This window comes from Electrophorus electricus, chromosome 25 (assembly GCF_013358815.1).
Source record: "Electrophorus electricus isolate fEleEle1 chromosome 25, fEleEle1.pri, whole genome shotgun sequence".
NCBI classification, from domain to species: domain Eukaryota; kingdom Metazoa; phylum Chordata; class Actinopteri; order Gymnotiformes; family Gymnotidae; genus Electrophorus; species Electrophorus electricus.
Genome location: NC_049559.1, coordinates 9,907,301 through 9,923,311, shown reverse-complemented (window position 1 = coordinate 9,923,311; position 16,011 = coordinate 9,907,301). Strand labels below are relative to the sequence as shown.

Sequence of the window (16,011 nt, the reverse complement as noted above, 5' to 3'; positions counted from 1 at the left end):
AAAATTGTAATAAACATAGATTACAAACAAAAACTTTGGAGCAGTTTGTCTGTTTGAAACAAAAGCACATTTTAAGCCCGCTACAGAACTAAAAGTGTGATTTTTTTTAAATTACGGTTTATGAGAACGTTCAACAAAATCATCTCTAATGTCTCTGTAATGACACATGGCCATCCTTATTTACAAGATATAAAGTAACAATAAATCCGATCATCCCATTTGAACTTGTCATTACATAACTTGACCTCACGTGGTCAAATCTGTTTCATATTCAAAACAAACTACCATTTTCGCCAAGTAAGCCTTATTCGTCGAAAGAAGAAAGAAATTTAAAGATCAAATTCTTAGATTAGGATGGACTAGCCCATGTAGTTCGCTGAGAGGAAATGTATCATTTGGAGACATGCAAAGCATTTATATTATTAGTCTATGAATGCTGTGTAGGACATTTATGAGTTTAAAACAGCAGTAGAGGATTAGGGCCTTGGAGAGACTGTTAAATTTATTTGTAATGTGAAAATGTATTGGCTGAATTTCAGGGATATGTACATGTGTCACTGTGTGCATGCTTATGTGTTCATAATTTGCCTAATTTTGCATGTGTGTAGGTGGAATTGTGACAGTAAGAATCATCACTCTGATCCCCACTGTTCATAATAGGTCAGACATTCCTGTTAGCAAACCATAAAAAGCTTTCTTATTGATGATGATGCCGATGGTGGTGACATCCATATCTGTGAGTGACCATACTGCATACATCTGATTACCGAGCGCTCAACCATATTAAGAATAGGACAGACCAATATGATCTCATATATATTCACAACTTTTTAAAACAAAAGAGGCACATCATGAGACCCAGATAGTGATTCGGTCAGTGAAGGCAGGTCAAACAGATTTTTAATTATAAAGGTTTTTGAGGCAAATCCAACGCAAGCTTACTATTTTGGCAATAGGTCAGAGTGTCCTTCTTGATAATTGTTTAGTTGTTAGGAAATCTAAAGATTTCAACCTTTATGTCTTTCTGTTTAGTGGTTTAGTGGTCTCTACACCCACCGCCCTCTGCCTTGATGTTCCACTTTGCATGTTGCATTCTCAAGTCATTTGTAGTGAGAGTGAATGCTCCACAAAGCTTTCATGAATCAAGTCAGCTATGTAAGATTCAGTGGAACACCAGGGAAAAACTCTTTTCTGTATGGTCTTTCACTGCTAAAACACCATTCTCAGGTTTTGGCAGTGAGCAAAGCTGGAGTAGCAAGGGATGGTACTGAGATTGGGCTTGTGTCTCACTCATCCTAAAGACAAACAAAAACACAAAGACACGGTCACATATACACGTGCATGAGCATGCTTGTGCGTGCACACACACACATACAGGGAATGATGTAAGGAGGATGGAAAACATTAAGAAAGATACCTGGAAAGAGCATATTATGAAAGCTGCATTGTAGTCTTTTGGCAGTAAAATGTATTGCACAGAAATTACAGATCTAACACAATTTGGAAGGACCTCACAGGTTACTGTAATGAGACATTTCAATGAATTTATGAACCTGGAGTATATTGAAAACAGTGCCATATCATGGGGGCATCATATTGTCACATTTCACTGTGGGTTCCTAAAGAAAGAACGGAGGAAAGAAAGTGACAAAGAAAGAAAAAAAAAATTATATCACACTGTTCTGCATGTCGTGTTGTACAAAGGTTGCTACGATGGCACATTATCAGGAATGTGGCTGCACGTGTGTATGTTCATGGGAGGCAACAGGATTACTTCAGCAGTCATAATGAGGTCATGTGATCAAGGTGACATTGGCTATGCTTGTTTGTGTGTCCGGAGTAGCATTATCCCAGTTGTGGGAGTGCCTGATCATCTGAGAATTCCAGCCATTCTTGCAGTCATATACAGAGTCAAAAGAGGTTGCTAGAATGTCCTGGCAACAGTGGACTCTATATGATGACATTAAAGTCAGACTCCAATGTGCCATTGGTACAAATCTCTAATTCTCACTCTAATTTGGATAGACATGTTTTTTGTTCTCCAATTTATCCCTGTTATCTCTTCTTTGTTTATTCATTGTGACTTACTCCTCTGCTTTTATGCTCTTTGTTAAAACACCTCTTTAATAACCTCTACTGTGTATTTTATGTTTTACCTATCTCTATCTATCCATCCATCCATCTATCTATCTATCTATCTATCTATCTATCTATCTATCTATCTATCTATCTATCTATCTATCTATCTATCTATCTATCTATCTATCTATCTATCTATCTATCTATCTATCTATCTATCTATCTATCTATCTATATGGGCATCTAAAATGAACAGCATTGCATGAATGTATATTTAACATTTAGCACAAGCTCCATTCTGTTTTTCTCTAAAGGTAATTCATTAAAATTTCCTGACCAGCTGCAGGACTCAGAACCTCCATTATATCCTGCTCACCAGACCACATATGACCTGAACACTACTGGTGTTATGCTAGACGTGGGGGGTCTGGGCCAATAATTTCAATTCATAGACCCACATGCATAAATCTAGATGAGTCAGTAAATGTCTTTTGGCTAGAGTGATCCCCAGAGTGTGATGAAACCCTGCAGATTCAGACATCCGTCCTCATGTAACCCATAAAGAGAGAGAGAGAGAGAGAGAGAGAGAGAGAGAGCGTGTTCCTCTTGATGCTTGCTTGGTCATAGGAATGAAAATTTGCATAAACACTCCGTTTTAACCAATGATTGCCAGAGAGAAATTACACTACATAGTATGTCAGTGATTATGATTGCATAAGACTTTCGCACCATCTAGTGGACACAAATAGTTTTTTGCATTTGTCATTCTAAAGGACAGTGCAACTTCAAGAAGTAAGTCTATTCAGAAGTAAGTCTATTCACCTATAATGGGTTTTGTGAATAAATCACTAATTATCATTACTTCTGTTATCACAGTTGTCATGGCAACTGAACTAGTAACATTTAAGAAGACAGAAACAGCTACAACAAGGATTATTTACAAATCAGGCAGAGGTCCTGATGAAATAGTGTGATTGAATGGAGGATTGTAACTGTGGGGCGATGACCAGAAAATATATATATATATATATATATATATATATATATATATATATATATATATATATATGAGAGAGAGAGAGAGAGAGAGAGAGAGAGAGAGATAGATAGATAGATAGATAGATAGATAGATAGATAGATAGATAGATAGATAGATAGATAGATAGATAGATAGATAGATAGATAGATAGATAGATAGATAGATAATCCTTGCTATGGCTGCTTCTATCTTCTCCCTTAATTCATATGGAAAATAATATTGGACATCCTATTGTATCTGCTTGTTCCTGCCCAAAAGAAATAATATCCCAGATCCAGGATGACATTTTTCAACCTATTGTTCAGTCCTATGTAAGTAAATCCTTGCTTTTTTCAATGGCTAGTAAACGTTTATACACAGTCATCCCTAATGAAGATGGTTTGAGAGCTTTCAAACATTTTCTTGATGCCTGAGAAGAACCCTCCCACAGATATTCTCTTAAAACTGTCAGAACTTGTATTAACTCTGAACTGCTTCACCTTTGACTACAAATGCTACTCACAAGGAGTTACTGTGGATACCAAAATGGGACCATCCTTTACTAACCTCTTTGTTGGATTTGTGGACCAACATTTTTAAAATAATATACTGGACCTGTACCCTTAGAATTTCTGAGATACCTTGATGACATTTTTGGAGTTGCTACATGCACATTTGAAGAGCTCCAACTGTTCATTTCTTCCTTCTACAAGTTCCAACCAGCTCTGGAATATACGTGGTATATAGCATATCCTGGCATGAAGACAGTTTTGGATGTTTCAGAGAAGTTTAGAAAGTCTGCTATTTTAAACCTATGGATTCTCATTCCTATTTGCAATACAATTCTTCACATTGTAAGGCCTGCAAAAACTCCATCCATTACTCATAAGACAAGCGCATTTGCAGGGAGAATGAAGACTTCCTATAGAAAAGAAAACTTATTTGTAGGATGATATGTCAGTACCAAAGGAATTCTAGTATAAACAGTATATTGTAAATATGTGAATGTTTTCCGAACTGTGGGTTCCCTAAGGAAGTCATAGATGATGCATTTGCTGTTTTACCTGTTCAGATAGGTATAAACAATCTACTGTTTAGACTAGAATTACTTTGGTACTGACATATCATCCTACAGATAAGTGGCTAATCTTATACCTAAACACTTAAGAATCTTATAGGATGTTGCAGAAACCGCATCCCTTTTTAAGGATCCTCCACTAATCTCAGACAGATGAGTCAAAAAACATCAAAGCTATGCTCGTCAAGAGAGATAACTGACCATTCAGCCTGCAACCGCTATAGCTGTGCTACATGTACATTTATTAACACAGCCACTAAAAATAACATAGCCATATATACATGATACAATTACATACAAGATACAATTAAATGGCATTTGACGAAATCCTGTTCAGATGAAACCTTCAGGTTTCAACTCGCGCCAACTCGCTTGTCTCAAAAGGAATGTACTATTTTTAGGGGGTGCTGGAGTAACGGGTTCCGCGTAAATAGTTGCTTTCTTAAATAATTCATGAAACATTTAGATCAAGATTAATTCTTCCCACCACGATATTAGGTCAATCTTTATTTGCTTAAATGTTTGCGAATTGTTTGCGAAAAGCAGTTCATATAAAATACAGAAACCCCTTACGTAATGTTAAGAAAATGTGCCGCCATTTTTGCGTGGTGCAACAACGCGTCAGTTTAAATTCTGTTTTAGCTACAAGATTGCGGACTAGATATGTTAGCTATTTTAGGTTAGCTGTCTGGCTAATCCCGTAAAATGACAACCAAGAAGACGCGTTCTGTGCCTCCCAGTAATGATAGCTGGGTCGTCATCGCTGCAGGTACGACGGTTTACCAAGCCATTTCATGTTGGAAACTGGACAGTTAGCGGTAAACAGTTGTTCGGACTTAAAATAAAAAAAAAAAGTTGCACGCGAACGTTCACGCTGTTTCTTTTTGTTAGCTAGATGCTATCTAAAATGATTTAAGGTACATGCTTTACTACCCAATACCAAATACAATATGTTCGTTAGCTTGTTTTAAAGTAGCTATCTAGTTAAACCCTTAACCTCCTTCCAGTGTGATTTGACACTGCATCTTATTTTGAACAGACTCGGCCCTCGAGTCAACGAAGACGCATGACAGCGAACCGACGTTCGTTAAACTCAGGAATCCGGCAACAGGTATTGCTGAGTTCTCATGGTTACTCAGGGTTAGGCTGTCAGAGCAGCCACTTAGCTAGGTTAGACACCTAACAGTACTCTTCTGTTTGAGGTACCGCTTCTCAGTACCTGTTTAGTGGCGGAGACGTGCGGGTATACGAGATGAAGGCGTTTACCGAAGACTGCCGCTCATGGTTTATCGGCCAAACAGTACAGAGAGGTGAGAACGTCTCACACACGTTATTTGACTGACAAGACCTGCTGCATGTGTGACGAATTCCCCTAGGACTGAAATGTACAGTACAGTGCAGTGTAACGCGCAGGGACCTGGAAAGTTTATGGAACTTTTACTATTTAAAGTAATAAACCTCTTTTCCTTCTTATAATATGTAGGAAAATGTTAGTACATTTTCCTCTTTGTTGATGTTGTGTTGATATCAAATTTGACCTAATGCTCCATAAACGTATTTTTGTTTTGTTTGTATGCATGTCTTTGTTTTTTTCAGATGGCAAACTGCTGTATTTAACTCCTGTTGATCCAATCTTTTTGCTGTTGCCATACATGCAGAGTGATGGAGTGGAGGTGCAGTCAGTGTTTATTATGTCAGTTATACAAAGCCAATGTAATATGTGCTTGATTGCACAAATATAATTAAAGATCTTGACCTTTTTTGCTATAAAATCGTGCATTGTGATAATGTTGTTCAAAAAGGGGAAGTTCCAGCCACTGCAGCAGATGGTGATGGATGAACATTATCCAGGATGCATGCGGTTGCTAAAGTGCACCCAGGCTCTAGACTCTCTCCGTTATGTGACAGATGAGAAAAGTGTGTCCATGCTTCTATTTACATTAGAGTGTTTTCACCAGTAATGTAATTCTAGTTTAAAACTTTGATGAAATTGTGCTGATTATAATGTACATTTGTGTAACTTGGAAGTTTTGTCCTCTGGTAGTGATGGACAATTTGAAGTTCCATCGATATAATCACGAGAAGACCATGGAATGGCTGAAGAAAAAGGTTTGTACTTTCTTTCAACTTTATTGATGGCATCATGCCATTCTAGGGCAAGCTGTTTTTAGATATTTGTAACATTATTGCAGGCTTAGTGTACTCAACAGTACATACACCGTCATCGTAAGAACTTGCTAGAACATTGAGTACAGCAAATTATATACTTAATAGAATAAGGTGACAGTTGTTAGTGCATTGAAAAGGCTTCATATTTGTGGAACATATAAGTTTGTGTTCATTTTGAAGTATCATATCAATTTCAGGTTTGGAATACAGTGACAGCACTCAGAAACAGTGACATTTCTGTAGGTGGAGGAGTGAAGTCCACCACATATGTCCGAGTTAAACAGGAAACTCTGGCCACTGAAGGTAAAAAACTGAAATGGTAACTGTATGGAGTGTTTTTACTGTAAAGTGCATGCTCAGGATATCTGTGGTTGTTTAATTTTGCAGAAGACTACCTACGTTATGCTCATGGACTCATCTCTGTGTATATTAGTGAGGAGCTAAGCAAAGACCTGCTCAAGCATTTGCAGTAAGTATACACACACAGATAGAATACACATATGGACTTCATATACTCCTGAACTCTTATCACCGAACAAGAATTCCCCCTATTAAATATTAAAGAGTTTAGGTAGCTGGTTATGTGTAGCCTTAAACAATAATGAGCAAGTTGGGCTAAAGATGGTATTGGTGAAGATTATTAATAGCATTATGAAATCATTTTTACCAGAAAATTGAAACTGGTGTCTCCAGTTTGGCCTGCTGCCTCGTATTATTTGGAAATTGCTAGTGGATTAAAAAAAAAAACTACAGGTTCCAGATTGGATTGAATGCACTGCGCAGAGGCTGGATTTAGTGTTATACTCTGAAAGTAAATGGGTACTTTTATACAGTTAATAGTTACATTTGAAGATGCAGTGAATGAAGGGTTTGACAGGAAGAAGCTGAAGTATACAGGTTTGATAGCTGAGGTGAGAGAATGCGGGTGGTAGACGCATATAAGACCAGTAGAGATAGGTGTTAGGGGATTTCTAACTAAGTCTGCCACATCTTTGCTTGTGCAGTTTGGTTTAGAAGCTGTGAACTAAATATAATTGAAGTAGCTATTGGAAATTCCTGAAAGGGCTAGTCAGTGTTTGGATAAGGAGAGCACAGACTACATGGGGAAATGCACTATACAGTTGGAATGGCTGGGGTGTTTTGTGTTTTAGGTACATGGTGGACTGAGTAGGTGAGTGGGTTGTTGTCATGTCATTGTGTAATGTAGTAGATCCAAATGGAACCAGTGACACTGAACATGCATTAATGGTACCAGTGCCAGCATGGATCTGCGGTGTTTGAGAATGCATGGTGATATTAGGTTGAATCCATATGGAAATGGCAACACAGAGTACACATTATTGTGCCAGAGGGCTGGGTAGGTCAATATGGATTTTACAGGCTAGGAAGTGGCTGGCTGGGTGTGGGCAGCGCAGTTGTGTGTGCCATTAGCATAGTGCATAAAGCTCAAATGGGAACTGTAAGCACTGAGCACATACTTGAGATGTCAGTGGGGCTGGATATGGCCTTTTTCACCAGGGAGGCCAGTGTGTGTTTGCTTAAAAAGGTGCAGGTTTGTTTAAAAGTAAGCTTGGAGAGGGGTGGGCTGGGATGTCAAACTTCACTGTTGAGCCTTCTGGAGGTGTCATGGGCTTAATTTAGCAAAACACAGACGAAGGGAGGTGCCTGCCTGATGACCCCTGTGAAAAGCTTGTAGGCGGGGCCATATGTGAAACTAATGGTTTGCCTTAGGATATTTGACATTTTATCCTGTCTATAATTACAAGTTTTTGTTCTAGTAAATGTTTTCCCTCTGATTTAAAAAATTCGGTGTTTTTGTTCTTATAAAAAGGTTGCCTGAAATAACCAGCCCTAAAGAAGTAGAGCCTCCTTCAAAGGTAAATGAGGTGCTCTATTTGGGATACAGATATCTTTTCTTTTTCTCTTCTTGTTATCTCTCCACCAATGATAAAAAATAAATAAATCCTAGTGCTTTTGCTTCTTAACTGTTCCATCTGCTTTGCATTGTAATTAGTTTGGTCTGATTGGGGCTTCAGGGTGGGTCGTGGTCAGCAACACAGATATTATGACACAGAATATTATGGATTATGTCTTGAACTCCCCAGTAGTACTGTTCCACAAGCACACAGGTAGGTTCTCCTGTGGAGAAAAGAGTGACTCCCAGTGATGCCACTTTCATGAGCCTCTAGGAGAACACAAATCAAGGGTACCCGTTATGCCGTTAGCACACACTTCTGTGTTCCGCTGTTCTGTGAGGGTATGTGATAAGTTATGGTTGGCCGAGAACATGCATGCATGAATTCATGCCCTCACAGTTTATGTAACATGGGAGAAATGCAGGAAGTTGGAATTGGCTTAATTTAACATGGGGAAGAAAAGGGCATTGACGACAGGCTCAGTAGGGCTTGGATGTGCTGATGGCTGTTGCAATTGGTGTCCCATGTTCGACAGAAAAGGAAACTATCAGATAAACCAGTGGAGGCGGGAGAGGACTACACTAAATTCAACAGTGCTGACTTCGTCCGAAAAGTGAGTGGGGAAAAAAATATACCTAATAACAGTAGGAGTTGGCCATTGTTTTACAAGTTGCTTACAGGAAACTGCTCTGGGTCTCTTTCTTTCTTTCCCTTTGTGTCCTTGCTATTGCTGCAGAGCTGAGTCTGTCGCTTTCCGATGTTACTATTGAATGCTAAAGGTATAGAGTTGTGGTTGGTATAATGTTTGATGTGTATTACCTCTAGCCTCCTAAGAAGATGACAGCAGCTCAGAAAACTCTGGCCAAAGTGGACAAAACAGGCATGAAGAGCATGTCTGCTTTCTTTAGCCCCAAAGTGAAACAGGAGAAGAAATGAGTGTGTGCGCACGCGCATATGTTTTTAGTTAATAAAGTTTTTTTTAAAAATCATGCATTTATTCTCACATCTTTTTAATGTTGTGGTGTATGTCAAGTTTCATTTAGACACAGAGCTTTTGTTTAGCTTCTGTGTCTCTTCCAGAAACCACAGGTATTTTCATGTGCTGAAAGTATTTTTTGCTACATCCTAAAGCTTGTTTCAATTTAAGATTAATATTAAACATAAAATACAGGTTAGTCCACAGATTGGAACAGGTTGTTGTAAATGAATCTAGGTATTGTCATTTTAGTGTTTTAAATGCCTTCAGGAGCATTGACTGACTACTGTAGGACTAAATGGTTTAATGGTTTTAGCCTCGCTTTTGGTTATTTGGTTGAAATAATATCTTAAATTGCTTAATTTAAGATATTCTGAACAATAAACAAACATCTGGTTTGCTAGCATAGAGAGGTCTTGTGTTGTATTTTGAGTACATGGTTTTATTTGATGCCAATGTAAAGTGTTTCTAATTGTAATACATAATGCATACAGCAATCAGTAATGTTGGCCAAAGCTATATAAAACCATCTTCATTTATGCATTGTTAAAACATCTGCCACCTACTTATTAGTTTCACTGTCTGTTAGCGGTTTCATTTTTCTTAAGAAATGGGAACTAGATTAGTGATGTGCATCTGTTTCTTCTAGTGAATTTTATTTAGAAACAAAGTGATACCATCCATCACCAGTACATTAAACTTTTACAAATTGTACTTGTGTAAATGAGAGCTGACAGCCTGTGAAACACATTAAACATATGCCAAATAATAATGGAATTATTTATTACTAAATAACGAGCTTTCTGCTGAAGTGTTTTAAGCAATGACTAGGCTATTCTGCAACTAAAAACACCTTAAATCTATAAAAGGCACTTTGTGGGGGTTTTTTTTTTGTGTGTTTGTTTTTAATCCGCTTTGAACCAGGTGCGTATTTTGCACTTAAATGGCATGCAGTTAAAGCCAGTTAATCTAGATTTGTAGCTGATGACTACATTTGTCACTTTATAAAACTGGGCCCTAACGAAGCCTAAAGTGGTGGAATCGGGGCTATAGGTTTACACTTGGGTTTAAAACCTTGAATATGACTTGTGAAGTTGTTGGTAGTGCTGATTAAGTGGAAAGATAGCAGCCTGCTGTGACAGACTGTTACTTAGGAAGGTTAAATGGATGCTCTAGCTGCTATGCCAGGGAGCTGCCGCTTTGATCCGGTGGTCAGAGCTCATGACTACCTCCTGTTGAACTTGGGTGCAAGTCCTCGGTAGGGTGGCTGCCTTCGGCCTTTGTTAAACCTGCACCCAATGCATGATCTGAGCAATCTATATCCAGGTTTCTATCATGTACAACGCATCCCTTAATGGGCTTATGATAACCTTTGGCAGTCTAGAAGTGCCCTAGGGGCCTTACAGGCCTTGGTGCCAGCTCATCTTACATGAATCAGATCAGTAGATAAATCTCTTAAGTTTCTCAGCGGGAGAATTAATGCTGGAGAAACCCATGTTGGTTGACTTTGTAAACAATGGAATGAGGGTGATTGTGACACCATGAGCACAGGGCCATGGACTGTTGCTGAAATTAAGACTGCTCAGCTGTGAATATTTGTTGAAGCCATACCAGTAATGGAGCCGCAGCCGACATGCTAAGAATGCTATTTTCTAAGCTCCAATTCCTAAATGTCTCATTCCTTATGCAATATTTTCATTGGATATAAGAATCTGTTATTGCCAAGTATATGCAAAGGCACCCCCCGATACCTTCCAACTGTTAGTATCTTATGATTCGCCTTTTGATATGCCATTGAAGAGCTTATGATTCGCCTTTTGATATGCCATTGAAGAGCTTATGATTCGCCTTTTGATATGCCATTGAAGAGCTTATGATTCGCCTTTTGATATGCCATTGAAGAGCTTATGATTCGCCTTTTGATATGCCATTGAAGAGCTTGTGTCCCTACAGGGTATCCTACTATCAAATGTTTTATCCATAACTAATCTTATGTTCTGCAGAATCAGATGGATCCTTAAAATAATATGTTAGGTTGCTGAAAAAGGAATGGGCAGCTAAGGGCATATGCTACACTTTCTTCTTAAGAATGGGTTTGAAGCGCAGGGTCTGCAGGGCACTCTCCACCACTTTGGGTAGGTGGATGGGGTTCCTCTGCAGGCGTCTTGTGCTGCCCATGGTTCTGCCAGCTGCCTTCTTCCACACTGCTTGCTCCATGCTCACATCTGCCTGCTTCAACTGAGACTCGTCCATGGAGACACGCCGAGGGTCCCGCAACATCCAGTTAGAGTGGAGGTCATGCTCACATGTACTGGTTGCCACTGGAGAGAGGACATTGGCAGGAAGGTAACTGCACGCAATTAATTATCAAGTGAACTTATCACATTCTAAATTGCTTCTGGTGGGAAGCGGGGTAACCATGCTACTGTATGTAAAATGCAACTTGGATGAGATTTTGCCTGGCTGATTAAATTTCTTGACTATGTGCCCAGCCAAAAATCCTTACCTTTTCTCAATTGATAGGAAGGCTTAGTTATGAAAATATGACATATTTATCTTATATAATATTTGTAAGGTAGACTTATTCATACCAACAAAATCTACGTCCACGTGGCCATTATCTACATGTGGTTTTCTGGTGCGCTCTAGGTCGCAGCTTGCAATGACGGCGTCAAAGAATTGCAGTGTGTCCTCTTCACTAGGGATTGGTGGTGCTGTCGGTTCTGGACTTAAATGCTTTAGGATATTTAGACAAATATAAGTATATTAGTTTTTCGGCAGGAATACATTCATACGTTTCGTATAAACAATGTTACTGTGACTGTTCTAGCCAGTGGTTAAGAAAGCTTATTTGGAGAAAAATTTAAACCATGGTCAGCTCTCGCATAACTCTGGTGTAAGTCGTTCGTTTTCACCTCGATAGTTTTGTGCTGTGGTGGCTGTGGAGCGGGGTTTTTCTTGCGAGAGGCGGTTTCGCGGCGTTGCCCGTATTTGAGATCGCTGACGGTCTTGGTGTACTGTCGCCTGAGCGCGACTAGTTCTTGTAGATATTCCAAACAGTTCTGATTTTGGTAGTAGATCCACACCCGATCCTCTCGACTTTGGTAGTAATAGAACGCTGTGCTGGACTCCACACTGACCGCGCTGACACTCCGCTTCAGTGTGGAGTCCTGTTGCATGCGACGGTTATCCCCGACCACGAGCATCGATGTACTGCGAACTAGCTTGACAGTGCACGCTTTATGGTAATCTACCTGTGGGCCAAAGCCATCCCGAGACCTTTGTCCATGGTTCGGTCGGAAAACGGCATTTATTTTCTTGAACATTACAGCAAACGAAGTGACCACGTTATCAGGGAATATTCACCTTGATATTTGCTTAACCCATTCTCTTGATCCACATCCATTCTTTCCAGGAATTAACATGCCTTTACTAAGACTGCTAGGGTGCATATAATAAATCTTCATCGGTCATACCGTTGTCCATGGTGCTGAACAGCATAAATGAACCAGTCAACTCCCGGTAAAACATTTCTGTTTCGTGTGTTTCTGTGGATGCAGCCATGGTAACAAGGACAGTAATTCTAAACCAGTCTTACATAATGAATCAACAATAAACATATTAGGTTACACACAGGGCTTGATAGATTATGCAAAAAAAAAAAAAAAAAAAACTCGTTAGGTAATCCCCGATTTCGGTGATTATTGTACAAAATGTATTATGACTCCAGGCATTTTTCCGCTCTTATACAGTTTCCCTTAATTATTAGGTTTACCGTTTCAAGATGGGTTGGAAGCCATGCAACCTCTTAACAGATACTCACTTGTAACGTGTAGCTACTCACGCCGAGCAGATGAGCGTAACTGTTGCCTGAATCTACCTGGTGTCTAATGTTTCCGGTCAAGTGCTTTTTGAGAGTGTGATCCCACAAGCTTTCACTAAGAGATCCTAAGAAAATAAAAGATTTCTTCTAAAATGCTACTTCTGTAAAGATGCCAATTAATAAGAATGAATATGGCACAGTTTATTTTACGACGCTAAACAAAATTAGTCCTGCTTAAATTAGCCTATGTGTAGTCTTGTATTCCTTTGTAGTGTTATTTTGGACCACCTGAATATCATTATTCAGATAAAAAATCTTCAAGGTACATTAAAATAGCATAAAAAGACAGTTTAAGTGGCTACTTCGAGGGGAAAAGGGTTGCAGAGCATGTAAAATTGGATTCAGATTTGAAAAATAAATTTTTTAACAGTATGAAATTTTAAAGTTGCTTTATTATGGAAATAATGTAACAAGCATACTACTGCTATGACTAGTACTATAAAGCATGCTCTAATTAAAGATTGTCTAGGTACAGAGAGACTGGTGTTAATGCTGAGTTAAATTACAACAGAACACATGCTTCAGTTATAGAGAGAAAATATTATAATCAACTGTATAAGAAAAAGGATAGAAATATGTAGAGCATAGTGGCTAAATATAGATTATCTCTGGTTGTTGTTAGTGTAGTGCGTAAATCCCATATGGAACTGGTGGCATTAAGCATGCTCTGATGGTGTCAGTGGGGCTGGGTATGACTTGAATCACCAGGTAGGCCAATGTGGGTTTATGCCTAAAGAGGCATATGTAGTTGATTTAAAAGTGATATTGGAGGACATGGGTCTGGGACAACAGACTTCACTTTTGAGACTTCTGGTGGTGTTATTGTCTTAATTCAGCAAAACACAGATGAAGGGAGGTGCCTACCTGATGACCCTTGTGAAGAGCTTACAATGTGATTTATAGTATGAAGTCAGAGGGCTGGGCCCTATGTGAAACTCAGGGTTTGGACCAGGATATTTGGCATCTTATCCTGTCTATAATTCCAATTACACAAACATAATGTAAACATGGTTTAGATGTGTGAAATAAAGTTAGTGTTTGTGTGTCTCTGCCCTTCGTCTACACTGACTATCAGTATTTAGTCAGACCAGGATCTATAAATATTGGTGCGATGCCTCTTATTTCTACTTCTGAAATAGCAGCAGGTGCAATCATGGGGAGATCCTCTGACTGAAATATAGAGTAAAATGTGGATTTTTTTTCTATTGAAACTGAAATTACTTTCTTCCTCTTCCAACATAGATATCTGTGTGAGCTCTGTGTCTCTGTGTGTGTGTTACACAGGGTGTTACAATATGTACAACAAATCAAAATTAATGGGTTCCTTATGACAATGTAAAAACTTTGATTCTTAACATAGGTGTAGGATTTGTTTTATTTTTTGGTGGGGGAGGGTGGGGGGGGGGTATACAGAGAGACACCCCCCCCAGTAATTCCTGCTCACACTACTCAAATAATGTGTTGGGTGGTGTGAGCTGTGGTCCCCCCCCCCCCCCGTCCCCCAAGTTGAATGAAACCTACACCACTCATTCTTAATATGTTTTATTTAGGATGTCATTATAATAAAATAAAAATAAAACCACAGTAACAACAACAATCTCCCTTTCATAAGGTCACCAAAATGTAATCAGAATGGCTAAGTTTATATCGGAATTTTTTTCATGGCAGTTTCTGTTGTTATAGATAATACTTTCACTTCCTTATTCAACATAACATAAAACCCAAGAACTTAGCAGAGCAGACCTCTCTAGAGGACGAGGAACCAGGCACAAAATTCTGCACTTTTACAATATACTCAAATTAACCAACACGAGCATCAAGGTAAGTATATTATTACAGTGACAAGGAATATGAACAAATGTTAGTAATTGCTTTAAATAATTGTTTTATTTATGTTTGTGTGTGTGTGTGTGTGTGTGTTTGTGTGTGTGTGTGTGTGTGTGGGGGGTATATCTTTGTACACATTCATGGTAAGAAAGCATGTTGTGTGAAGGCAGTTTGTGGTGTGTGGCATTTTCCTCCAAATTTGACTCTGTGGATCCTCCTACATGCTGCTCAGTCATTGAGTCTCAATCCCCACCACTGGCCTCCACTCTGTTGGGCCAGACTCCGCTCCCAGTCAGCTCCTCCAGAGAGCACCAGTCCCACCAGGGAGACTCCCAGTCTTCTTCTGTAGCCCCCGTGGATTCCCGGCATCTATCTCCAGGTGTAGGCATTCCTGGTCGGACAGGGTCTCCTGGCCCAGAGACATTCCTGGTGCCATCCAGCTGCCACAGCATCTGCCAGCACTACAGTGACCTGCATATCGCTGGTGGCCAAGTGCTGCCTCTCAGTCCCAGTGCAGAGGATCCACAAAACAGCTACCTGCAGGAACCTCACCCAGGGCCCTTTCTGGTATCTGGAGATGTCCCTCCCCCTTCCCTGCTCCCTCCCTTGCTCCCTGAGACCAGGAGCTCTAGGCACTGGAGGGAGGGTAGTGGCCGTGAGCGTGCATCTCTGCTGCAGGCCAGCCGGCCCCTTTCCAACTCCCAGCTCAACGTCTACCTGGAGCAGAAGCTGCTGGAGTTGTACAGAGAGTACCTGAGTGAGGGCCCCGCGGGTCCGCGGCCTGTCATGGCCTCCGAGCTGCTGCAGTGCAGCCTGGAGCAGATGACCCTGCAGCTGAGCCGAGAGCACAAGCTGGAGACGACGCGAGCTAAAGACATGCTGCTCAGCTGCCTGCTGAGAGCCACCAGCAGCCAGCAGTCCAGCGAGATCAGCACCCCACTGCTTCAGATCTCCACCCAGACGAAGTGTGATCAGAACCCCACTGCTGGAGACCTCCACCCAGACAAAGTGATGAGGAAAGAGCAGGAAGACTTTGGGGGGGGGGGGGGGGGGGGGGGGTTGTAA

The 16,011-nt window shown here is 40.0% G+C and overlaps 3 protein-coding genes across 4 annotated transcripts; 2 read left to right on the top strand and 1 right to left on the bottom strand.

The window, feature by feature from the left end:
- The first annotated feature begins 4,766 nt into the window (after positions 1-4,766).
- On the top strand, positions 4,767-9,894 carry rnaseh2b (ribonuclease H2, subunit B). Of its 2 annotated transcripts, XM_027031073.2 has the most exons (11): positions 4,767-4,944; positions 5,215-5,286; positions 5,378-5,485; positions 5,772-5,848; positions 5,978-6,092; positions 6,220-6,284; positions 6,542-6,647; positions 6,732-6,813; positions 8,176-8,221; positions 8,796-8,873; positions 9,086-9,894. In XM_027031073.2, the coding sequence occupies exons 1-11, from the start codon at positions 4,881-4,883 to the stop codon at positions 9,194-9,196; spliced, it is 924 nt and encodes a 307-aa protein (XP_026886874.2). In that variant the 5' UTR covers positions 4,767-4,880; the 3' UTR covers positions 9,197-9,894. The 2 variants fall into 2 exon arrangements, with proteins under 2 accessions (XP_026886874.2, XP_026886875.2); XM_027031074.2 differs by lacking the exon at positions 8,796-8,873.
- Positions 9,895-11,010: 1,116 nt separating this feature from the next.
- Positions 11,011-12,568, bottom strand: LOC113590778 (uncharacterized protein C13orf42). Its single transcript, XM_027031075.2, has 3 exons — positions 12,152-12,568; positions 11,828-11,972; positions 11,011-11,557 (listed from the first exon to the last, which is right to left on the bottom strand). Exons 1-3 carry the CDS (start codon positions 12,560-12,562, stop codon positions 11,307-11,309), a joined length of 807 nt encoding a protein of 268 aa, XP_026886876.1. The 5' UTR covers positions 12,563-12,568; the 3' UTR covers positions 11,011-11,306.
- A 2,279-nt stretch (positions 12,569-14,847) lies between these two features.
- LOC113590781 (protein CXorf21) lies at positions 14,848-16,011 on the top strand. Its single transcript, XM_027031077.2, has 2 exons — positions 14,848-14,940; positions 15,099-16,011. Exon 2 carries the CDS (start codon positions 15,100-15,102, stop codon positions 16,009-16,011), a length of 912 nt encoding a protein of 303 aa, XP_026886878.2. The 5' UTR covers positions 14,848-14,940; position 15,099.